The sequence below is a fragment of the Amblyomma mixtum genome, chromosome 5 (assembly GCF_055824585.1).
Source record: "Amblyomma mixtum isolate Tamu chromosome 5, ASM5582458v1, whole genome shotgun sequence".
NCBI classification, from domain to species: domain Eukaryota; kingdom Metazoa; phylum Arthropoda; class Arachnida; order Ixodida; family Ixodidae; genus Amblyomma; species Amblyomma mixtum.
The window spans coordinates 9,532,646-9,558,191 of NC_143016.1; the positions used below are offsets into that span (position 1 = coordinate 9,532,646).

General features: G+C 47.2%; 2 protein-coding genes across 2 annotated transcripts in view; one reads left to right on the plus strand and one right to left on the minus strand.

Annotated features, from left to right (window-relative positions):
* LOC149341297 (uncharacterized) overlaps positions 1 to 25,546 on the plus strand; it is a 156,081-nt gene that overhangs the window by 21,099 nt on the left and 109,436 nt on the right. The gene's annotated exons all lie outside the window — the stretch shown is intronic.
* Positions 18,307 to 24,724, minus strand: LOC149341298 (uncharacterized). The gene is made up of 6 exons (XM_089542758.1): positions 24,632 to 24,724; positions 23,609 to 23,947; positions 22,890 to 23,075; positions 20,014 to 20,262; positions 19,065 to 19,155; positions 18,307 to 18,425 (listed from the first exon to the last, which is right to left on the minus strand). Exons 1-6 carry the CDS (start codon positions 24,722 to 24,724, stop codon positions 18,307 to 18,309), a joined length of 1,077 nt encoding a protein of 358 aa, XP_089398884.1.

A 25,546-nucleotide genomic window follows, 5' to 3' on the forward strand; every position in this document is an offset into this window, starting at 1 on the left:
CGCTTTTCAAACAAACATATGCAGCCTGACTAGTGACACGTAAAGCCTTGGCATACAGTTGGTAAGTTTGACATGTGCCGATAGAAGCGCTGAAACCGCGGTTGTTGGGAGCCTGGATGCGCATTGTCTGGATTCGGCGTGAACATGAGAATCCGGATGCCGGCTCAACACATCTGCACTCGGCTGCCGACGGCAACAGTTTCAAGCGAAGCACGCCTGCGCCGGTGCGGTTCTCGTTCAGCTGCTGCTTCAAATATGAAGTCGCACTTTTTGCTTTTCCGAGTTAAGAGCCCCTGTGAAAAAAATATCACACTTCAGCGGCCTCCCCTTCAGCCAAAGGCGTCATGAAAAAGTCCACTGGCTTTGCCGCTTTCCGTTTTTTAACCTTTTTTTGCTTGTGTTATAATATCGGAATTTTAATCGGCGTGCTATATGCTCCAAACCAGATTTCTCTTTCCTGCGTTCGCTTTCGACATTTATCAACGTGCCGAAAGGCAATGTTGATAATGCGACGGCTCACCCCCCCCCCCCCCTCCAATGTTTTGTTGGTGCATGTGTGTGTTTTCTTTCGGGGTTTGAGTTTCCTTGAGGAGGAGTAGTTTGCTGGCGTCTGCATAAATGCAGGTTGTTTGGATGCGAGTTCCTTGGTAGCAGGGTGGTAAAGAGAAAAGCTCTCGCTTCTCCAATCGGTCGATTCGGCGCCTCGCCATAACATCTGGCCTGCGTCTGGAAATGTGCCGCATAGCGCAGTAAATAGGAAAACACAGTGTGAACTCACCGCAGGTCCCAGTGGAATTGGGAGCGCGGACAGAGTACTAACTGCTGCAGAAACTCCTTTCAGGCGTGACATGCTAGGGGACAATATATGTAAAGTGCATGTAAATCTGGGCATTGGTCTATTGTTTCACTTCCTTATTTTTCATTGTTCCAACTTTGTCGCTCTAGGCCGTCTGGCATGCTTTCTTCATACTGTGTTTCTATTTGTGTCTTTCTAACCAAAAACATTCTCCGTTGTGAATTCGAGCGTTGATATATCATAATTGTCTTATATATAGCGGCCACAGAGGGAGCTTGCAGACTTTCGCGAAGTGAAGAAGGAACAATGGAAACTGGCAAAGAAAGTGCTTGGAGTTTAGACGCTCCACCTGTGGAAGTACGCTCAGTCAACTTAAGGCAGTGCATCCTACGTGGCCTCCACCGCTGCTTCTGAATGGAAGAGATTGTGATCTGGCTAGTGCTTCGTGCTGGACAATATACTGTGCGCAAAACCGAAATCAACTGCCGCCGTTCATTTCTTGTTACGATTTTCTGAATTGCAATGTGCACATGAAGCGGCATCAAATTTTTAAATTGCCTCCCGATTAAAACTCCCCATGATTAAAAACCTTGCAGATAAATCGTTCCCCTCAGGAGACGACGTTTTGTCCCCTGACAGTGCCTTGTAGAACCATTGAACTCAGAGGTAAATAGACGCAGGTTCGAAAACGCCGAATTGAGAAACGCATTAATATTAACTTTTATATATAAAATTTTTTCTAAGAACCGAGAAATGATCTAATATCTTTAAAGAATCGATTATATATACCAACAGACCGTACGACGAATAAATTAGAGAATACAAACAACGTTCGACCGCCACCAGCCAATTCTTATGCATCAGGCAAAATAGCGAATTTATTCCCATTTTCACGCATTAAGAGCGCCGCTAACAAGCGAATAGAAGCTCTATAAGCATTGAGAATGGTTCGGATATTGGGGTAAATAAAATGTAACCACGTTCAATGAGTGCTAAATCAAATTTCTGACAGCTACTATTTCTAAGAGGCAGTAATAAGCAATTCTATATAACAAAAACAAGAACTCAGTTTTGTGTTTATTTTTGTATTTTAAAACAATATAATGCAACACTTTTCTAGTGCCTTAAAGTTATCATGTATTGAGGATTACTCAGGCAAATTTTAACAAAATTCGATGATGATGTTTTTTTTTAAACCCAAGTCAAAGTTGTCACTTTTTTGGCGTTATTGAACTTCGGCCAATTTTGAGACTGTACTGAAAACTATCTGTCAAGTCTAGAGCAACAGAACTTGCCTGAGGTGAGTAAAAACAGCTGAAAAATGCTGAGAAAAATATTCAGTGGGGAGATCTTTAGGCATCTTGGCCTAAGGCTGCCCTGAAAAGTGCCTTTTTTGCACCGCATAGCTCCAGAAGCGAAGTTTGCAATTTTTTTACTCGGAAGGTTGAAAGAGCAAGAAAACATTTTTTATTTTCTCTGATTGTACAAGTTGTGAAAAAGGTCTGAAAAAATGCTGATGCGCGAAAAATGTTTTTTTGTGCATGGAATGAGGCTTCAAACTTGCAACATTGCGAAGTGCCAAAAACGACATTCTCCACCTCTTGTGACATGCGATTTTTTTCCGAGAAAACTACGAAGCTTCTTGCAAAACTAAGGTTCATTCCTTTGTGTGGACACATTTGCCCATCATATATAAAATTTTCATTGAAAACAAAAAATGGCATGGGAACTCGATTACCGTTCTTATCTGAACACGCCCATATATATATATATATATATATATATATATATATATATATATATATATATATATATATATATATATATATATATATATATATATATATATATATATATATATATACAGAACTGGTGAAATTGAAAACATAATAGGATTTAATACACGACGTTTCGGCTGCATCTTTCATTCAGGGGGAATTCATCTTTAGTATGCGCCCGTGTTATGTAATGTTCTTCATCTGGGAGAATAACCGCTGCTTTTGCGTTGCAAAATTTTGTGCCTGCAGTTACGCGTTTAGCAAACTAGTCATGTTAGAAATCTTGTGAGTACAGATGTATTATTTGAAAATATCCAGGGAGTATGTTCAAAAACGATCAAACATGCGACATTAGTGCAGAATGATTCAGAAGGTGTAACCCTAACCTCTTTTAGTTTTACGCAGAAAAAGTGAAAATCAATATCGAAGATCTCTGCTCCGTGTGACTAGTGAGTCGAGGTATGTTTGTGTCTTAGTTTTATGGGAAGGATTCAAAAGTAAGGTTTTGCCCATCCTTAGCATGCATTTGGATGTGTTATCGCATGCTATTATATTTATTCCTACATTCAGGTTGTCTACAGGTGCACAAAAACATTTGTTGTTAGCGACAAAGCATAGAATACTTACGTTATTCAATGCTAATAATACAGAGATAATAAGAGGAATTCGCTAAAGGAGCAACAGTTACTCCAAAACAAACTGTAAGCTGTGCGCGAGAGAGCCTTGCTTACGAAGGAGCAAAGAGAGCTGCAACGCTTACGTCCTCGCAAGGCCAGGAAAATCAGCGAAGTTCCTGTTGTGCTCCTAAAATATCCTTGACATTCATTACATAAAGGGACGGGGCCATGGCGACTTTCATATCTGAAGCTCTCGCAGATGTCGCCAACAGGCCACCGTTGGGGTCGGCAAGACAGCTTTTGGTACATCGCTAAATGGCGCCCTCCTTTTCATTTTTTTGTTGTGGGTTATTATACTTTCTTGGATAGATTGTTTTCATTCTTTCAGTCGCAACGCCAGCTTCACAGCTGGACATTTATTACGCTGAGGTCACAACGTATTTTCTTCTCTTCCGCACACTGCTGAGACGTTCGAGCTGGACAGCTGCACCACAGCACCCGTCAAACACGGTTTTGAAGAACGCCCTTTGTGCTTGAGTGGCGCTGAAAGGAAAACAAATAACGCGGACCTCCAGTCTGATGCGGGCGGGTTTTCGTCAGCGTTTCCTTCAAGGAACTTAGCTGGGCAGGCTAAACAAAAGTGAAGGCAGCATTGTTACGGTTACCTCTCAACTTATGCGTTGCTTTCTGAACAAACTCGAATAATAAGAAAAAAGCAAGAAATTTTGTCCGCAACTCGCTTGGCACTGAAACTTTCCGTGACGCAGAAAGGATCGATACGACAATAAAAGTTTCAGCGAGCTCAGAAGCGGCCATTTTTGCTCGGTTTAGTATGTCGAAGAAAAAACACCGTTGGCACAAACATTTAGTCTGTGGTTGCGCAACATCCTGTTGTGCTGAACTTTTTGCCTTCACGCTAGGCTATGCTGCACTTTCCTTTCCATATAATCAATTATTACTGTTATTATTACAGCCCAGGAACTTGTTAGGCAATTTTTGTATCAGAACGGACTTCGCATGTCAAAACCAACATTTGCTGTGTTGCTCTAGCTAGTGAGCGGAAACTGACGCAAACACATACAGGAGTTAGACCAGAAGCTACTACAAATATGAAATATAATACTATCGCATCCCATTCTTAAGGTGACTTAAGCATACCCATAGATTTTTCAAAGCGATTTTATGCGGTCTATTAGACTGCAGTTGCCTGAAATTTCGAGGAAGCCAGGACTATTTCGTCATACCACAGCATCCACCAGTAAATGCCGCTGTAAGATAGCCGTGCAATGTCGAGCAACTGTCAGCTGAGTCGGACCATTTGAAGCAAAAAGGTTTGTTCGAAGAGCTGGTGACCAAAATATGAGGGCTGAGCTACGAGTATGGTTTCTGCAAATAGTATCCAAGCCCGGGTAACATATTCGCTTCGCCTTTCGTCATTGGCTAATGTGCCGCCGTGCCTCACTCATCGTAGAATCAGCCAGTCGGCGTGGTAGATGGTAACATTGAAACAGGACAGGATTAAAGCAATTTTTATATCTGAACAAACTGTGTATACCGTCGCAGCAGCTGAGCAAAGCGAGACGCCTCGTGGCAGTGACCATATGCCGGTTTCAGGGAAGAAGTCGTGATGCTCGTCGTCCGCATTGCAAGGTCCCAAATATGCAAAGTTAGGGTATTTTTCTAAATTATTGCGCTTTATTTTGACCGATAAAGATAATATTTCTAGAAAAATTGGCTATGCTGAAGGATAATGCGAAATAAAATGTAAATTTTTGGAGTTTGGCGTCCCGAGGCGAGACCAGGGCTTTTAGGGACGCCGGAGGGTTGGGCTCCAGATTAATTTAGACCACCTTGGGTACTATAACGTGCGCTGACATCGCACACCACATGCGCATTTTTCTATTTTGTCTCTAGTTGTTAAAAAACGCACCACTACTAAGAGGTCGCAACATGAAGCCTATATGCTAGATCTATGACCGTCAAGCTGTGCGTATAGCGAAATCGTCCTGTCGCTCTTGGTGACGAAAGAGAATCCGCTAGAACCACACCTCAGATCATGAGATGGGTGACAGCTACGAATGAGCCATGGCCTCCAAGAACGAGAATCAAGGCAGGGTTTACTGAACTTGCTTGAGCCCTGCCGCCAGCTAGTTGTCGTAACGTTGCATGCCGCGTCGTCCAGTCTTCTATATGTCTGCGTTATGAAAGCCGCCGCACGAACGGGCCGCGTTTCGGCGCTGAGCCTTTCATCCGACGCATGCTGATCGCGGCGGGGTGGCATGCGGTGTCTGTTTGGGCCCTGTTGTTGGGACAGTCGTCGAAGAAAAATGCGGCGGGTGTTTTAATGCGAGTGCATTATATGGCTCTGTCTACTCAGCAAAAAGTGTCCGCAAATTTGTGCGCACGATTACGTCGTTCTCTGAAGATAAATGTCAGAAAGTGTGGTTGTGACAGATAGTGTGTGATAAAATGTTGCCTTGGGAAAAATCTGGTTGATGAGGCCTAATTAGTCAATTAATTAAACAAAAAACGCGAAAAAATACACTTAGATATCAAAATAGCCATGGACGTCGATGTAGTACATGGACGTCAGAACAGCCACGGACGTTGATATAGTATGCTGACGTTTTGCTTTCGCATTGCTCCATTGCGGGCCGCCGCAGTGATCTAAAATCTTTTTGAAAGCTCGCGCCAATTATTCGAGAAATATTTGAAAAGTGGAGAACATATATGATTCGCTTCGAATAATCTTAAACATGCACTGTTTGATTCGTTTGAATAATCGAATAGGAGGAAATTCGATTCGCTATTTAAAACTTCCCAGTATTCGCGCACCCCTAGGCATCAGAATGCGGTGTTCAGATGTCCAGAATTGCTGGACGCAGTGAACCAGGCACAGGCGGCCGTTGTTCCCCGGAAGAAGAATGCAAAGGGAATTTGTCTCTCACAGGTTTCTCGGGCGCGTGCAACCAATAATTCTCGTTCTTTAGTTTCTGGCATTACGCGCTAAACACATGATATAGTTGGTTGGTTTATGGGGTTTAACGTCCCAAAGCGACTAAGGCTATGAGAGACGCCGTAGTGGAGGGCTCCGGAAATTTCGACCACCTGGGGTTCTTTAACGTGCACTGACATCGCACAGTACACGGGCCTCTAGAATTTCTCCTCCAAAGAAATTCAACCGCCGCGGCCGGGATCGAACCCGCGTCTTTCGGGTCAGCAGCCGAGCACCATAACCACTGAGCCACCACGGCGGCACATGATATATTTTCTCTCTCGTAATAAACCAACGAATCCATTCCTTTTAGTTGCTTCTGGAAAACGCCACTACCGCGAAACAAAGGATGAAAAATAAGGGTTATGATTCCATCCGGAAGGAAACTTTTTATTAGACGCTGCGAAACAAAGGACGGCGAAGCAATGACTATAAGCTGCTATGATACATGAAGAGGAATTGAACTCAATTTTTTGTCGTTGCCTAGACGGCTATATGAATGCACCCACGTCTGATATCTACTAGGAAGACGGTGCGAGCGTAGAGTTGAGAGCATTGTAATGATCCAGAGTTTGTGTCCAATCACGCCTGAGCCACGATGAATGGTGGAACGCGGCTTTGGAATCTGAGCCTTTCATTACTTTTTATTTGTATTTTGTCGCCTTATAAAGCGCCCCTTCTGTGTATCTTTTTTTCTTGGCCTTCCGTTTGACATTAGCCGGTGGTTGATTGCCCGTAGAGAAAGACGACGGCGCGTGTCTCCACGAACTGCTATTTGCTTTTGTGGCGTGAAAAGAAAAAAAAAACAGAGACAAACGGGCGACAAGGGGTTTGTGCCCCTGCTCCTCCTATCTCGTCGAATCTCATTCATTTCCACCATCATGACTGGCGAGCGCACGCGTACTGCCGCGAGCCGACCTTCCGAGATAGCGGGCGTGTGGGGCATTTGTCTTGGAGCAGTATAATTACGAGACTGCAGTCGCGGCTGAGTAAAACGCAACGTAAAACTGGAAGAAATAATAGTCACACGAGAGTTCGGTTTTCTTTGACCCTCTTTCTAGCTGGAAGGTTGTCAAGTGGGCGTACACAACTTATCTTCGTCTTTGACGGCGGGGCCGCGTATAGTGATCAGAGTAAATACCTTGCCCGGATTGGAAGAAACCCGGGCTCCAGAAAAGGGGTGAGTCTAGCTCGCTGTAGCCCACCGGCTGAGGTCCAAAGGTTCCTGCGTTTATTTCCATATTAGCTCTCAATCTTCGGATGTCACTCTGTGGGCTCGCTGAAAAACGACGTCGCGACAGTTAGGGACACTTCAATAGAGTTCTTTTACTTGTATTAACGCAACAGCATTAAGGCTCCCGTTATGCAGAAAATGCGGCGTCGTCGTCGACATCGGTGGTGGGGGCGGCGTTGTGAGCGGTAAAGCACATGGCCTGCATAAGCCACGTGATCTTGTTACGTCATCACAACGTGCTCACCATGGTAGGTCGCAACTTGCCCACCGTATTGTAAGTAAACTGCCCAGAGTGACAGTTTAAGTTAGTTACTTGTCGCGCGAGTTTGCTCGGGAACAGCAACATGGTCTCACAAGCCCAACCGGTGGCTGTATCGGAACAGTCACCTGCCAAGGCACCGACGCATCGTTTAAACGCTGCGCCACTGTGCCAGAGTGGTATACTCGCTGCATTCGATGATTGTAAAGTCGAGACTGACCAATTTCGCGTATATTGGCATGTAGGCGGAACCTAGGCGAGAGAAATGGAGTATTTGCGCGGGAGGGATTTCGAATGCTCTCTAATTGTGCTCTTAATGGTACGCTAGGCGCTATGTGACGGTTAAAGGAGGAACAGTATTCGTGTCTGCGAAGTGATACGAAAAGAGTACCCCAGTCCGCGGTTAGACATCGCACAGCACACGGGCGCCTTTTGCGTTTCGCCTTCATCGAAACGTCTCGTGTGCTGCGCGATGTCAGTGCACGTCAAAGATCCCCAGGTGGTCGAAAGGTTCGGCAGTGGTTCAACCCTGCTGAACAGAGTTTCGCGTAGCGAAAGCTACAGAAGCATGATTAAGCGTGGTTTATCTTTGGCACATCTTTTATTGTTTCTTAATTCCCCCCCCCCCCCCCCCCCCTCCAACCCCCAGCTCCACTTCACAGCTGCTTATTCGTCTTCATTGATTGGCTCGATGGAGACAGAGACTGATCGGTGGTCAGTAAAGTCGTTAGCCGCCGTTTCGATCTTGGACACGCAGTAATTAGACGTGCGAGTTTCTCGTTGTTAGTAAAAATCAATTGTGGTCCCCCACTGCATAGTCTGAATGTTAGGATCCGAGGCTAGATGAAATCAAACTTTTGGTTCAGAGTTCAAGGTCAAATGTCGAGGTAAACGTTGAAAGGTCAAGGTCAAAGGTAAAAAGGTCAAATTGCAAGGTCAAAGTTCAAAGTTGAAGGTGGTCCACTAAGAGGACTACGCATGGTTAGGTATATGTGCATAACAATACTAGCCATAACTTATCTCAAGGTCGTTTTCAAGGTCATTCGGAGGCTCACGGCGAAATGCGTCCCAGCTATAGAAGTGTAGCTTTCGCTACAAAAACTATTATGGAGACCTCCACTGCAGCGCCTCTTTCCTCTCTCTTTTTTCCCTCCCACCTTTCATTCTTCCCCCACAACGCCGTTGAGGTGCCCAGTGAGAAGACAGTTACTGTGCTATTTCCTTTACTCAAAAGCCACTAATTTTCGAAGCAATTTGGAGGACAAAAGGGCAGCCGTGTAACGCCTTAGGTAGACACCACCATCCCGTTCCTCAAAGCGCGATTGAGGTGTCCACTGACAGAGGGAGCGACTTATGCGCCTTTCCTTCCCTCAAAACCTACGAAGCCTAAACCTTCCACACACAGGACAAGAGAAGGCGACACAACACGCCTGTTAATGCTTTAAGTTGGGCTAGTTGGTACCGACTAGTTGATACCGACTACCAACTAGCCCAAGTTAAAGCATTAGGAGTTACTATTTCTCGTACTAGCGTGTGTTGTGTCGCCTTCTCTTGTCCTGTGTGTGTGAATTTTGCTAGTCAATATGTGCTAAACCTTCCGTTGGTTTTGAGAACAGGGAAGGAGCATCACTGCCTCAATTTGTAGGTTGATGCTACCGCCACCTTACAGCGCGATTGGTGTGCCCAGTGAGCCAGTTATGCGCTATTCCTTTCCTCAAAGCGAACGAAGAGTTTAGACTGCGAATAAGACAACACTGAAAACTAAACTGCTTCGTGCAAGCGGGCTCTGGAGCCCGTGCAGTGTGCCGGCTGCGCGATCGAACTGAAGACGTCAAGCTGAAAAAGGCCGAGTATGCACATGGCACATGAGCATATAGACGCCAAAACGGGCGTGTGAGACGTCCAACCAGGCGGTCTCCTGTGAAATGTCAAAATGGGCGAACCACTCCAAGCCGGTAAGCTTACTTAGATTTAGTAACTTTTTTTCTGTCTTCGTTTTTTTTTTAACCCGTGCAATCGGTTGTTAAAGAAACTAGCCTACGCTCTCGGCTGTGCTGGTTCTGCTGACGAGTCGTTACCTTAGCTGTGGCCTTCTGGCACATTTATATAGTGTTTGACGCACACAATCAGTCATGGCACGGCGTGCTTGATGTGCAGGTGCTACGCGATACTATAACTCCAGCTTACTCCTTCTGGTGCCTTCTGGAGTGTTTCGAGACGGTTATGAATAGCAGCACATCTGCCGTGACAATCGTATTAACGAAGAAGCTACTTAAGCCGTATCATGCTTCATCTGCTCGCTACTTTCGTTTTTTTTTTTTGTTGTGGCATGCTATTTTTCTTTTCTCGTTGGATTTTGTCTCTGGACTTTAGCGAATGAGTTCCTAAGTTTGGTTTTGAGGAAGGGAAATGACGCAGTAACAGTCCCTTGCCTTTCAAGAGCGTCCTTTGTGATTGGGATGCGCATACCTACACAACTTACACTAGTGCTTAAAAAAAGAACTATTATAATAACTGGATTCTATGGACACCAGAAGGTCAAAGCGCTGTAACCAGCAGCTTTTCGCTGTCAGCAATGTGTTTAATTCGTTTCACTGTTTGTTTAGAGAATTCTTATTACCAAGAAACACTGGAGGCATTTGAATTATCTAGAAAAAAAACTATATCATACGTATTCGAGTACAACGAAACCTTCATAGGTTCCACGCCTATACTGAGGCTATTTTAAAACCACGCGCTAAGGGAAACTGGCAGCTTGCGTCGACATTCTTTCCAACCCACCCACACGCGCTTGGAATTCGGAAGGGGAGTGGGGAGGGGGAAAGTGGAGCTCTGTGCCCTCGGTACGCTAAATAGATTGCGTACAGGTTCATGTAGACGGCGCAGAAGAAAAGCGACAAAAAAAAAAGCATCTAAGAGCTGAACTGGAAGAAGGAAAATGACCCTACATGGACTGCGACTCATCCAGTGTGGGGAACGCGTGTTAATGGCCCGCATTACGGCTTGGGCGTTAGTCGCTTAAAAGCGGTGCCGAGCTTACTGAGGTAGGAAGAGTTATTACATGCAGCAAAACGTTAATTAAACGAGCCAGCTCTCGGTTCCCGAATGCCTCCTAGAGCGCTCGTTTCCGCGCCCCTGTGCCACCGCTGCGGCCCAGGGGTTATGTAGTAGCAGTGAGTGGTTTTATTAACATAATAAATAGAAGGAAAATATTTTTGGTTGCCCCGGCATCTGTCATCGCTGCTGGAAGCACCTGAGCTGGGGCAGCGGAATTAAAGGATAGCAGGCAGTGTATAGAAGTGAAATGAAAGGACTGAGGGGATAGTAGAAATGACAGAGGGAGAGGTACACTGTAGTAAGTCTATTTACATATTAACATATTTACAGGTCGCACACGCGTGATGATCTGGTTGAGCACAGTTATGGTGCTCCATTTCTGACCCGAAAGACACGGGTTCGATCCCGGCCGCGGCAGTCGCATGGAGGCGAAATACTAGGTGGTGGTGGTGGTGGTGAAAACTTTTATTTGGTGAAAAAGAGTTTGGGAGCCACAGAGTGGCCCCGCTACATGGTCGGCGTCCCTAGTCCGGGACACCGCATGGCGAGGCCCCGTCTCTCGCCCGTTTAACCAGAACCCTTTGGGACTCAAGCGAGGAGCGGTTGAGGAGGGCAGTCTCCCATGCCTCTCGGGAAGGGGTAGGGGAAGGGGGGAGGTGGGGATTTTGAGTACATGCCCACACCATGTGGAAGATATCACAGGTCTCCCCACAGTGCGGGCATCGCCCATCCGTGTCAGGATCATAATGTTTGATGATTGTAGGGCAGAGTAGAGTACCTGTCTGCAGGAGCCTTAAAGTTCTCTCCTCCGTCTTACTCAGCCCCTTTGCAAGGGCCGGGAAATGGCTGCGGCATCCCTCATAGCCTGAGTCACTTTGGGACGTTAAACCCCCATAAAACTTTCGCATCCCTTCGTTACAAAAAGGAAGCACAAATGCAAAGCGACAGAGAAGAAACAGGGTGAGTCGAAAGAATGCGAAATAGCTCCTAGGTGTAGACTGGGTGTCTACAAAATCGTAGCGGTCGTACGTCAGACGACCAAAAATCAACGAAGTCATGGCGCAGGACGAATCGGTCGGGGCTGGATTTTTGAATCAGCCCTTTAGATCGAGAACGAAGTTTCTTTTGTAGAAAACGAAGCTCTTATAGTTTAGGAAACAGCGAGATTTCAGAAACAGCTGTCGCCACAACCGGAATTTTCCGCAGGCACACTGCGGTCAAAATAGCTGAGGCTTCGTTGCTGAAGTGAACTGAGGATCCGGTTTTAAGCGCTAGAATATAATCTGCGCTCCCATCGCTAACGTTAGCGCAATTTTATCGCACGAGTCTTCCACTGCTGCACGTCTAGTGACGCAGTGACAATGTGGGCTGATAAGGAGACTGCGAGGGCAACGGTTGAACTGATGTTGTTTTGTTGTAAGTCCACTGCACAGGTCATACTTGCATAGCTTTAATAGCTATAATACAAAGGACGGTCAAAAATTGACTAACAAGGAGCGCTGTTGAAGGTGCACTCTGAGCGCTGCCTGAGGTATGCAACTCAAGCAGCGTGTTCTTTTTTCAGCACCTTTTTCTATGGGCTCAAATGTAGAGAGAAAAAAAGAAAAGAATGAAGAAAATAGATCCTGCATGAAGCAGGGACCTATGAATGATTTATTTTCCTATTAAGCTGGATCGTTATGTTAAATCTGAGCCTTACCGTGCGAATGTAAACGCTCAAGTGCGGCCAACTAGTCACAGGTAGCGAGAAGCACCGCACTGATGACTATACCACTGAACAACTATGCCTGACACAACCCTGAGTAATCATTTTTTTATTTGTCCCTACACGTCAGCCTCTATTTATCCTGTGTTCCTATCAGGCCTCAAAATTTCACTTTGCGCTCATTTTGATCAGAGATATTGTGCACTATACAAGTGAACCACCAAATGAAAAAAAAAAATGGCGTATTCCTAGTGGTCATAAAGAAATATTGTTTTGCTTTTATAAGGGTCTCTGTTCACATGCCCTGCTGTCCTCACTACATCCTTCCACCCATACACCCTCCCTCTTCCTGCTATGCCTGGTTTTTCTCCGTCCAGCTCGATCGCCAGTTGGCCATGTTGGGGCAGCCGAAAAAAAAGAAAGTATTTTCGTCCCCCCCCCCCCCCCTCCCTCCCTCCCTCTCTCTCTCTCTCTCTCTCTCTCTCTCTCTCTCTCTCTCTCTCTCTCTCTCTCTCTCTCGTTTTTGCATTGCCCAATCGCTACATATGCGGCCTGCACAGTGCACGAAAAAGGATTTCATTCTGCGTAAGCGTAAGAATTCATGCAGACACTGTGTGTATGCTTTGAGGAAGCGAACTGAAGTATTATCGGAGATCATCCGCTAGGCCGCCGCAGAAGGCAAAGGTTTGCACTGATGGATTCAGAATATATCATTCCGGGAAAGTTGTCAGGCAGGAAAACACAATACCTCAGCTCAGCCGGATATTCAGGAGAACCATTCAAGCCACTTGCCCAGACGAAGACAAGTCCCCTTGTCGAAACGTTGGCTCAGGCAACCTGAGGTTTTCCCCTCCCTTGTTCATTTTGTGATCGCCAAGGACCATCTACCACAAACTTTCTCTACCATTGACCGAGAGGAGTAATGTGTGATACCTCAGACATATCTATTAGTTGAAAAATTCAGGGGGGCACTTTGTTGACCTAAAGTGCGGTTAGGCGAAAACCTTAAGCGCGGTGTTGCTGCTTGTCTCACTGATGTGTTGTTAAGACGTTAAGCTTCGCCTCTAAGAGTAGAGCGCAACAGCGTCTTGCAACGCTGCCAGGGAGTCCACAGAACGCCATCGCCCGTTTGGCTATGCGCCTTGCTCGTCGGTAAATTGTTTTTTTAGGAAAGAAAATGTATCTGTCTCGCATATTTCGGTGCACACCTGAACTTCGCCGTAAGGGAAGGGAGGAAGGTGGGAGTGAACGAAGACATCGTATTCACTTGACGCGTCTTTGTTCATTCCAAACCATCGAACTGGCATGGCGGAGTGGTTAGCGGTCTGGCCTCGCACTCCGGAGACCCTGGTTTGATTTCCCCACTCGACCAATTTCCTACTCGGTTTTATTTATTTATCTGCTCTGGCTATAAAGGTTAAATAACTAATTAATTAAACTCAGTCCCACTTACTTAGACCATCACTACACAATCCCTTTAATTGGTTGCATGGTTACTAGCTAAAGTACAATTGGCCCCGTTTGGAATTCGCGCACTGTAATGTCACGACCATTTGGACCAATTGAAAAGCGTGACATTTCTGTCGACAACTCCTGCTTACAACGATGAGGCATTAAAGGCTTCCGCCTTAAAACACTGTTTTGGAAGACAACTGAGGGGATGAATTACAGCGAATGGTCGCGTAATGGTCTTCTGTAGATCCCATGGATGAAATGGAGAAAAAAGAAAATATAAAGGCTCACAGTACTGGCCTTGAAATTCTGGGAGACTGTGTTTCTTTTGTTAACCAAACTTCACTGGCCCCTTCCACGCGGTAGAGGCCATTGGGGTCTATCAACTGTTTGCAGTTCATGTCTAGTGTTGGTCTGCTCGTTTGTAGCTCCAGTATAGTGACGTGCAAATTAACGTTTTCCACAAATACTTGGCGTAGCAATCACAGAGGCACAGAGACTATTTGTACCACACCGCCTTGATGTTTAAGTGTGTTTTTGATTTATGGAAGCAGATGTACGCACAAACATTCATGGATCGCTTAAGCAATCCAGTAACTGAATGCGACGGCAAGCCTTTAATTATGCTATACTTGCCGGTATGGTAAAGAGGGCGTCTTCGATATAACCAAAACATCTGCAGTAACCGCAAATTTTGTATGCACACAATTTCTTGGCTCTCACTTGCCCGTAATTAAGAGCTGATCAGCCTTTTCCAAAAATATTAGTTAGCTTGGTCCGGTCGGCCACACTTATTTTTTTTGTAGTGAGCCCTCTTGTATTTCTGTAATTTGAACCCTCTTGCTTGTACACTTTTCATTTTTCCACCATTCTTATGTGTATTATTTTGGCATGCATGTAGAAAGCATTTGTCCTCACTAATATCTTTGCTTTTATTGCATGGATCCATAACTAGCCTTTGGCTAAGGATCCAGACAGTGATGTTATGTACTGTGCTGAAAAAATGATAATAAAAAGAATTGAATTGAATTGAATTAGTTCATAATGACCCCCGCCACATCGCTTGTCGAGGCTGGTTCGCTTTGTTTGCTCTCATGTGCCGTCGGAATCAAAAAGTATCTATAAACGTTGGTCGGAATCGCGTGTGCTGGAATGGACAGACGGCGAAGCAGCCCTCCCGTGTCATTAATGGAGCAACGGAGCGCGTAGGCTCTTTTCGCGTCGATCGTCGACGCCCCTGCACACACGCTCGTATGCTCGTACACAAATATGCAATTCTTGTAGCGACACGGAAGTGGCCGCACGGAGAATGGAAAGTGCGAGCTGTAACTGCCTCGTTTTAGCGAGCAGTATACGAAACTATGTGCCTATGGCGACGCTTGTGTTATGCACACAGTTCCCACAGGCCTAACGCAAAGCGGACGCTTCCATCACAAACGAAATCATGACAGTGCGGTGCAGCGCTTTTATGCAGGCACCAAGTGACAGCAGTGAATGGCGAACACCCGCCTTGTCCACAGGGTGGCACCTGTAAGCGGCTTTCTGTTTTCTTGCTGAGTCGCCGTGCATTTGGCTCAAGCCACCTTTGCAGAACTCACGCAGATACCCCGTATGGACCGTCGGACTTACCCTCGCCCCACTCCACTCTTGCCCACTTCCTTACAGATCCTTTGGAGACGCCTCCAGACCCGCTCTCTCTCTCATTCCCTCAGCTGTTATCCTACTATCGTGGCACTTCCCCTGCATGCTCCCTATGCGGCGACCCTCACGCCACACTCTCCCACATCCTTTTCGGCTGCCCTTTTGATCCTCCCCCGCTGGGTCAGCCCGCGTTATTAAGTTGGGAGGACTAGGAGGTCCTGTTCCCGTCTCCGGACCCGACATCGCAGCTTGCTGCGGTGATTCGAGCTGCCGACATCATGACCAAAATGGACATGAACGTTTCGACATAGTGAGGCCGTGCGGTGGTCCAGGAACCCAGGGGGTCCAAACTTACTTGCCTGATTAAAGTTTTCCTTTCTGTCTGTATGTGTGGTAGCAGAAATGAAAGTTGTTCGGATTTTTACAACCTCTATCGCAAGTGGTATATGCTGGGCGTTGCAGATTTAATTCATTTTCCGGACGTTCCATGAATGTTTCTTTGCGTAGCAGCGTGGTCACGCTTGGAATAAAGGCTTACACGCAACGCCGGGTGCAGACACGGCTACGAGCTCGAATCGAAATCGTGTTTTTTGTTTGCCTGCGTGAGATATAAATGCTTATCATAAATTGCTTTTATCAGCAACTTACAAGCTGTCCCTGATCTAACGCCGCAAGCTCACATCCGTTAATGACGAGGAAAAAATAATGACCATATTAGATCGCGAATACACAGGCGTATTCGCTTTTTTTTCGTTAATGCTGAATTCCAAAAGTTACGGAATTTCGTACGAATTTATGTTTATAGTTCGCAGCGTGCAGCGTATGCCTCGAAGGAACCGCTAGTTTCGTCGCAGCTGCCATTATCCCAATTCCTTCTGCCTTTTTTCTTCGCGTAATAACGTACGCGGTAACGTTACAAATACGAACTTGATGGGCGGTGTGGAATACATCGCAGGAGCGGTGAGCGCCCAATGTGACTTCCATTGGAAGAAGCGCTGCTGGACAGACTGCTTTGTTGTCGTTTTGCCCTCGGCAACTGGCGCACAGGAACACGGCGAGGCGTGAGACGACGACCAAAACGCTGCGCGGCGGAAGAAGAAAGGTACAAAATGATGATGATGATGATGATGTCCTCAGGCTGAATGGCACATACCCACGGCGGGGGATTGGCCAGGGTGCATAAGGTACAAAAGCTGTGAGGCTCTGTCAGCAGTACCGTCACCTTTTTTTTCTTTCTCTCTTCCTTCGCGCTTCAGTACGCTCACGTTTTCCTGCATTGACTTTTTCTCTCGGACACGAGACAAGTAAATCATGAAACTATAGTGAATGTTTGCTGGGCTAGTTCTTATTTTATCATGTTCCTTTCTGTTTCTCCTTCTGGGTTGGGACGCAACATTAAAACAGTCTTTAAAGCAACGGCGCCAGTGAACACGAAACTTTTGCAGACCTGTCCCCACTGCATGGTGCATGCATTAGAAACACACATACGCACTTCATCTGTCTTTGTTCTCTGCAGGTGTCATGGTGTTGGTGCACTTGCGAGTGTTTGTTAAATTTTGAGTCAAGAATGCATCGCCTGAATGACACTTGTGGCGCCATCTGGTTCTGAAAGTGCTGCGAACTCCTCCTCCTTTTTTATTTGGGTTGCCAGCCTCCCAGAATGAGCGTAGTATTATTTAGTTTTTGTTCTGTTCTCTTGTCCTGCGTGCCGGCGTAAGGCTGTCGGCATGCTCAGACGCAATGCCTGTCTCTTTTGACATAAATATTGCAGAAATTCACCTGTGGGCCTGCCTATTACACCAGCAGCTGTTGGTACGACGTGCCTCAGGAATGCTGTCCCTATTGCGAGAAGGAGAGAGACGCGCGCGTACCTGAAAATGAATACAAAGCTATAGATATGTGCTTGTTTCTTCAGATTTAGACAAATATATTTTTATTATTAGGTACATAATCGCGACAGCAATGGCGTATAAGTGCTTGCTCGTCGCTTTGAGCGCCTCCTTATTCAATGAGCTTCAAAGGACAGTTCTAAAAGTAGCTGGCTCCCTTCTGTCTGCTTCCTTCAGTTAAAGAAGCACACAGGAATCCCGATTTGAGGTAGGCAAACCAAAAACCGAGTAGGGCAAGCAGCGTTCTAAAATTTGGCATTTAGTCGACGCAGCATCAGAAGACTTCACCCTTAACGTAAATCTACCGAAGGGAATAAACAGACACAGCGCTGACTCACAACTGAGGATCTGTACTGCTGGCACGCAATAAAAAGATAAAAAAGAGTAGAACCAACGTGCGGCACTGCATAATAGCTTGACGACGTAGGATAAAGACACTGTAGATTAAAAAACAAATTGCTGAAAAATTTCACCGCGTAGTGTTGGCTATGCGATACCATTAGATGCTGTTGATGCCTTTTGCCGGAAGTGACGTCACTTCTGGTCCTGTGACATCACTTACTTTGCGCTTGTTATTTCTGGTGATGCTGTTGTAGCGCCGCCTTAAGGGTATGACGCGATAGCATTGATGGGCTAATGACAATATTGGTCATTCTATGCATTTATAAATCGATGGAAGTCCTCACACCACCGCTCGAGCAGTGGCGCCGCGGTTAAGCGATGCTATATAAGCGATGTGAAGCGACGCAGCGGTTATACACACTATGCACAGTGCGAGAACTGGGGCGTACCACGCATCCCTCGTGCGGCCGGCTGGCCTCCCCGCAGATGCGGTGGCATTCGCGCATGAAGGCGAACGGGTTCTGTTGCACGCATAAGCCGGTCATCCGAAAAGCGGATTTTTACGACTGGCGTTGAGAAAACGGTGGTGCTGGCCTGGCATGAAGGCCTGACCAGAAACAAATGAGTCTCGAGATCTGCGCAGCCAACCACTAGTGACACCTGCAACGGTTAAAAGCACAATTGGGAGCGCTATTTCCAACCTGTTTCGCGTAATAGATAAGCGCTGCATTTTTGAATGCTTAACATAGCACCTCGAATACCCTATGAATAAATATTTCCTCTATTCTTGCATCGGTTCTTACCTCTTGCAGCCTTAGTTTCTCTCTTCAGATTAGTGCGCTGCACTAAAAGCTTTTATAGGATAAAAGACAAAGCTGCACTGAGCAGGTTTTTACTATCAACTTTGGAACAAAATTTAGCACATTAAGAGCCAGATTGAGGCCGCATTCGAATCTCCCTGAATTCTAAGGATAACCTGGAGATCTACGTAGCTTATCAAGCCACTGGGTATGCAATATGTCCACGGAGAGAAGTTTATTTAGCGCATACCTCGACCATTACGTGTGAATGCCTTCATATTTCTAAAAGAGCATTTGTGCTGTGGCCATCATACTGCTAAAAGCTGTCATTAGTGTACATTTCTAGGGTTAAAAACACCAAAAATCTTTACTGCAACGAAATTTTTGCTACATACAGAGAAATACGAAATCAAGATTATCGGGGCAATTCCAAGAAGAAAGCTTTATCACGAAACGAGACAAGCGCGCGCGCATGTTCGGTGGCTGGGGAACATGTTACGCCCCAGAAGGCAGATCTTGTCCGTGGCGTCCACCGTCAGGCAATCGAAGCGCCCATTCTTGTTCTCAGCGGAGTACACAGGGAAATTAACCTGCGGCAAAAGGGAATGAAAAAAAATGTCACTGCCTTATGACTGCTTTTCCCACATTCTTCTTCCTTCGTCCAAGAACATATGATTTTATACATTTTCGCGGCAAACCTCATGGTTGTTGTTGCGACAGACAAAAAGGAAAAGTAACTTTAAGTAACAGTAATGTAAATTACGTAAAGTGAGCAAAGTCAAGTCAACGTAAATGACGAAATTTAGTAGGTGCTGCTCCTTATTATGACTGCTTGTGACTGGTTACTTTTACTTTTTTTTATTTCTGCTGTTTGTCAGATGCTCATGCGTCGTCTGGTCATTTCGTTTGTGCTCTGTTTGGTCTGCTTCACCAATAAAATATAATCTTCAGAAGTTTACTATGTATATGAAATGCTTTTCGAATTAAGCAAAATGTGCACACTCCTGACCACAGTTACATTCTTAAGACACGTTATCTTAGCGAGCGAAGAGTGACTAAAGGGAGCAGCAGAAGTTTAGTTAGCGCATGCCTGGACCGTTATACGCCTGATTTCCTTCATGCTTTGTATAGAGAACTTGCGTTGTGGCAATCATACTGCAAATAGCTGCCATTTTGTGCACTGAAGTTGGTTACACAAAACTACACCGTTTTGTTTTTGACTGTTGAAAAAAAAAAAAAAAAACGTCTCGAGTCTACACGATTACCGGGAACAACCACCGATCTTTATAGTGCGAACACGGGCATATGCGTATCGAGATGGCTGGGGTTAATTAGAGATAGGACAGTAACTGCACGACATCTAATAGCAACGAGCACAGTTCTCGTAAATTCGCCCCCATCTTCCTTCCTGGGTTTGAACAGGTAGACAAACACAAAAGGAGGCGCACCTGGTACTCCCCGCACCGCTGGGCGACGGGGAACTCGCGACAGGCAGGCGCGTCGTTGTGCACGCAGTCCAGTAGGCACTGCTCCAGGCTCTGGAAGAGGGGCAGCCGGACGCTGACGCAGTTGCCCTCCGGGAAGCCCCACTCGACGCAGCTGCCGTTGGCCGGGTAGAACCAGCGCCGTTTGACGTGCTGCCGCGAGCAAGTCACCAGCCGCACCGGCTCGCGGCACTCGGCTCGCACGCCCTGGCCCTATGAAGGAGAACACGCACGGCACCTCAGAAGCATCCAGGAAGACAGAAACCGCAGCAGTGCGTGTTCCTGCTTGTTCCCGTCTTCATAATGCCCGCTTGCGCTGTGCAACATGTAAAGATTAGTGGGTCTGAGTACTTATCACTGCATGGTGGTTTTACCGGAACGATGGAAAGAGCTTTCACATTTTGTCTGTTTATGTGTACCGCTAAACGTAAGTGAAGGGGATGGTTATCGATGCTTGGATAGACGTTAGTTCAGATTAAGTCACGTCTCCACCGTGTGCATAGCAGCTGGTCTACAAGAGCACAGAGCGGTTGGTCTACAAGAAATTGCTTTGCTTGTATGCACGCATCAAGTTTGCGCAGCCCTACTAAAAAGAGCACGACCTTCTGTACAGAAAATGTCATTATTAAGGCGCGGGGCCCATCGACAGAAAAAGAAAAGCGAACACCTAAACGTAGCTCGGAAGGATGCTGCAGTGATGTGGTTCAATATAACTCTAAATATTCAGAGGTACAGGGTCGTCCACTCTTAGTTAGAATGCGCTAGCGCATGGCCGTCCTCTTTGGAAGGTCACTGCGTCCGAAACGGCTGCGCATCGAAGCGAAGTGGCAGACGACGCGAAGCACCACGTCCAGGTACACCTTCTCCTGCGCCACTTTGCTGCAATGAGTGACTGTGTCGCACGCGGTGGCCCTCTGAAGAGTGCGGCCATGCGCTAGCGCATTCTAACTAAGAGTGGACGACCCTGTACACTTAATAGCTTATTACGTGTGACATTGCGATAGCACAGATTCTCATAGTGCTCCATTATGCACTACTGGGGGACACGATGCCTCACCCGCCTCACTTCTGCTTCTCTGGCCCTCAGTTCTACGTCAGCTCCACGTTTCGCTGGCTTCGACCCTGCCTCCTTCACTGTCGTCTCGGTGTCGGCTTGGCGCTTCAACAGTCTCGCTTCTGCCTAGCGTGCTCTCGTTTCGGTGCTGGACTGTCGCTTAAACCGTATGCCCCCAGCTTGCTTGACAAATACCTCTGGCATCCCAAGTTAACGGCGCTTCCTCTCTTCATGGCACATGACTCAAGAACTCTAATCTGCGGCGACATATTCTGAAGCACACGGCGTTCCTGGCTCTCATTCCATGGTCATTGAAAATTACTCTGACATATACAGACACGTTCAGGCACGTATAGGCGCATCCAAACGTCGGTGTTGACTGAATATTCTGAGGGAACGCAGCGAAAACAAACGGTGCAGAACATACACAGACGATTGCTGGCGCTCGCGGGTTTGTTATTTCATGCTGCTCCATCCTTTACCGCTGTGGTTTGCTTATTTGTTGATTCAAGTCTCCCGCCGTTCCGTGTGATTTCGTGCATGCTCGCGAGATGGCGCTTTTAAACACCTTTTTGTAAAGTCCCTCAATAGGGGCTTTACCTTTTTGGTTTTCTTTCCAGCTGTCACGCCTCCGAATTGCGTCTTGCTCGTTGAAGTGCCCGCGTGGTCGTGGCATGTAGACGTCGACATCCAAAGCACAGCGCGAGAGACTGCCAGTTTAACACGAGGGTTAGTAGGCTGCGGCGATGACGTAGTTGTTTAACGCAGCGGCCGGTGAAGATGGTCTGTTCGCGCTGCCACGCGCTCCAAGCAGTCTGCATCACTTTCACATTGCTGCGCACTTGGCGGGCCTTCTGAAGTCTTGGTGACGTGGAATGCTTCCACTGTGACGACTGGGATCTGGTTTCCGGGTCGTACCTGTACACCCAAGACTCGTCACCAGTTATTATGATGTTGATGAAGTCGGGGTCACTGTTTGCGGAATCCAGCATGTCCTGTGAGACTTCAACACGAAGCTGCTTTTGCTCCACTCTGAGCAGCTTCGGCACGAATTTCGCCGCTACTCTCTCCATGGGCAAATCTCCGTGATAATGGAATGTGCAGAAAAATTGCTCATCTCCACTTCATCCTCAATTTATCGGATAGTCACTCGACGGTCCCGCATCACCACAGCGTTCAGTTCGGCAATGACCTGGCCATTTCGGCATGTTGATGGCCGATTGGAGCGTGGCTCGCTCTCCACCGATGTGCGGCCATCTTTAAATCAATTGTACCACTGCTTAATATGTGTGCTGCTCATAGCATCGTCACCGAAAGCCGTCTGAATATTCCGAATGGTTTCCACTTGGCTGTCGCCCAGTTTATGGCAAAATTTGATGCAGTAGCGCTGCTCCTGTCACTCCGCCATTTTCCTTGCAATAAAAAACCGACGAGAGCACTGTGCACGGCCTCACTCAAATGCTGCGTCCCAGCGACTGACCCTATCGGCAGGCGGGAAAAAATTCGTGCATGCGCACAAAGGTTCAAGGTCACGTGATGCAAGCGCGCCTGTTTCATATCCATCAGGTGTTCGCAAAAAAAAATAAAGTCGGATACTTTTCTAACAGACCTCGTACATTGCGAACCATGCGCCTGTTCGCAGGGCTATTAACTGATGTCTGTGTCTGGTATCATAATGCCACCTCAAAAGAATGCGTAAACACTGACGACGCTATATCAACACATCTCTACGCGAACGATAGGTTCGCTACAAGTAGCGACGAGTGGCACCCGCACCCCTCCTCACCTGACAGGCGGTGCGGCAGTGCCCCAGCGAGCGAAAGCGGTTGACGCCCTCCAGGCACCCGGGCGGCGGCACGCTCTCGGGCGCCAGGCAGCGTCGGCCGTCGAAGAAGAAAGCTGGCCGCCGACTGGCCTCCCCGGTACACACAGTCATCTGGACGGGCTCCAAGCACCGTTTATCCTGCCGCCGCTACATGAAAATGACGGCGGTGACGATGAATATGTGCGGGCGCTTCTGTTCACTGATTGCACAATAGCACGAAAAATCCCCAGGGGTGCTGTGGCTGAGACCCAGGTTCTTCCCGAGCAGCCTAGCCACGTAGGTCACGTGACCTTGTGACGTCTTCACAACCTGCCCAACATGTCAGTTGACTGCTTATCTACCGGATTGCGATCGAAATGCCCACCCTGGCAAGTGGCAGTGAAATCAATGGTTGGTCACGAGAGGCTGCTCGGGAAGAGCAACTTGTGTCTCACAAGCACCAACCGGTGGCTAAGTTCGAAACAGCCATCTGTCAGCGTTGTATCCTCTGTCTTCCAAACGCATGAGGTGGCACACAGTGCCCGAAGCTTACATAAAAGCAGAGCCCAGTAAGTTGCACTTTATGAGCCCCTTTGTTAATGCGCTACAGCTTACCATTGCCTTGAGAGCGTTTCGCCATACAAACCCAGTAGCATCAGGCAGCGGAAAGTTCTTCGCCGGCCTTCGAAAGAGATCCTCACCGTCTCGTTGGCATCGGGCCCATTCTCATCTCCGGTGGAAACGACCAGCGTAGCAGTGGCTTCTGGCTCCACGGAGGTGGCCTGAATCTTGACACCCGGCGAAGGAACCGCAGAGTCGGCAGCTGGCGCCGGGGCCTCCATAACGACCGCGAGTGCCGGGGCCGCTACTGCCGCTGGTGCCGATGGAGCAGAAACCGGCAACGGCAGGTAGTAGTCGTCGTCCGACTTGCCGGGTGTGCTGACGTCGGCCGTGAAGGACGGCGTCCAGTACATGTGGATCAGGTTCGCCGCGAGCGCGCATCCAAGGACCACCACGGCGACAACGAGCAGTACGATCGCCTGCAGAGCCGTAATCAGTATAGCAGCGCGAATATATTGAACTGTTTGCAGACCACCAGTGTCGTTACTTTCTGGACTGATGATGGAGAACCACATACGCGCTTTAATTAAACATGTGCGGGACCGAGGGCAAGTAAGACGTAACCAAAACTCTGAAACTTGCACAAAACGACCTGCACAAAACGACCTGAGCAACAAAAACATCTGTATCCACGAAGTCATCAGCTGAACACTTAGAACAGAACAATGGAGGATGCTTGCGTGTCGAGAACAAAGGCTAGCGATGCTCGAAAGCATACTGTTAAGGCTGTTTCGCTGGGCTTCTAGTCGACCGTGGTAATCTGCGACATATATTTTACTTCGATGGTTATCGCAAAGAATGTCTCTATACTTCTAGGCTACGTGCACAATGAGCAAGCGTCTGAAAAATTGGTTTGGTTTATGAGGGTTCAACGTCCCAAAGCAACTCAGGCTATGGGGGACATCGTAGTGAAGAACTCACGAAATTTCGACCACCTGGGGTTCTTTAACGTGCACTGACATCCCACTACACGGGCCTCTAGAATTTCGCCTTCATCTAAATTCGACCGCCGCAGCTGGTATCGAAGCCGCGTCTCTCGGGTCAGCAGCCGAGCGCCATAACAACTGAGCCACCGCGGCGGCCGTCTGAAAAATGTGCGTCACCTTTTTGTTCAGGCAGAAGCCGATGGTGGACGAAGTCGACAGCTGGACTGGCGTTGTCAGGCCTTCCTTCTTGAGTAGCTGCTGATGTTCCATGGCGAGATCACTAAGATGGCAGATGGAACGCGTCGGTTACGGAAGACGGCACCGAAATCAAATGGTTGCAACCGCCACCTCGTGCCTGAGCATTCGAACTGCTGGCACGTGCATGCGAATATCGCTTTTGTCTTTCTCCCTTTCTTTAGTGAGAAAACCGTTATGGATGGAGAAAAATGAGCGATTTTTATAGTTTTCTTTTAAATCTCTTTCTCGATTTTGTCTTCAAAACCGGAGTACAATGGCGTGCTTATGGTGCAGTCGTTCATTCGACGCAATAGAAGTGCTTCGTATCTCCGTAATTGTTCGAAGCATATTGCTGTAGGTAGAATTCGTTCTGGACGTGGGCGGACGAACGACGCACAGTCATTGAAGAGAACAGAAATGTGAACTTTATACAGTGTTACGTAAGGATCCAGGCAAGAAGCGGACACAGAATAATCGAACAATAACCTGTAGTGGGCCCTGCTACTATAGCTTACTGAACTCTCAGCTCGCTCACTACTGCATAACGCTTGCCTTTACAACCATTCACTGTCTGTTTGTAGCACTGCTCATACACTAAAGCCTTGCTTCGCCCTTTCTACGGCATCGCTCCAGCTTTAGAAAGGAAAAGGGATAAGATTGCAAGCGGGTTGTTGAGAGGGCTGCGCCTATGAACACGTAAGCATGTAAAGGAGCTTGAACAAGGGGCGCAGTGACTTGAGCGGCCTTAGTCCAAGAGAATGGTAATCTTACAAGTTCTGTTTTACAAGGGCCCTGCAACACCACCCTTCGCAGCGTTAAGTGGCACAGCATACCCAAACCCGAGTACTGGACTGC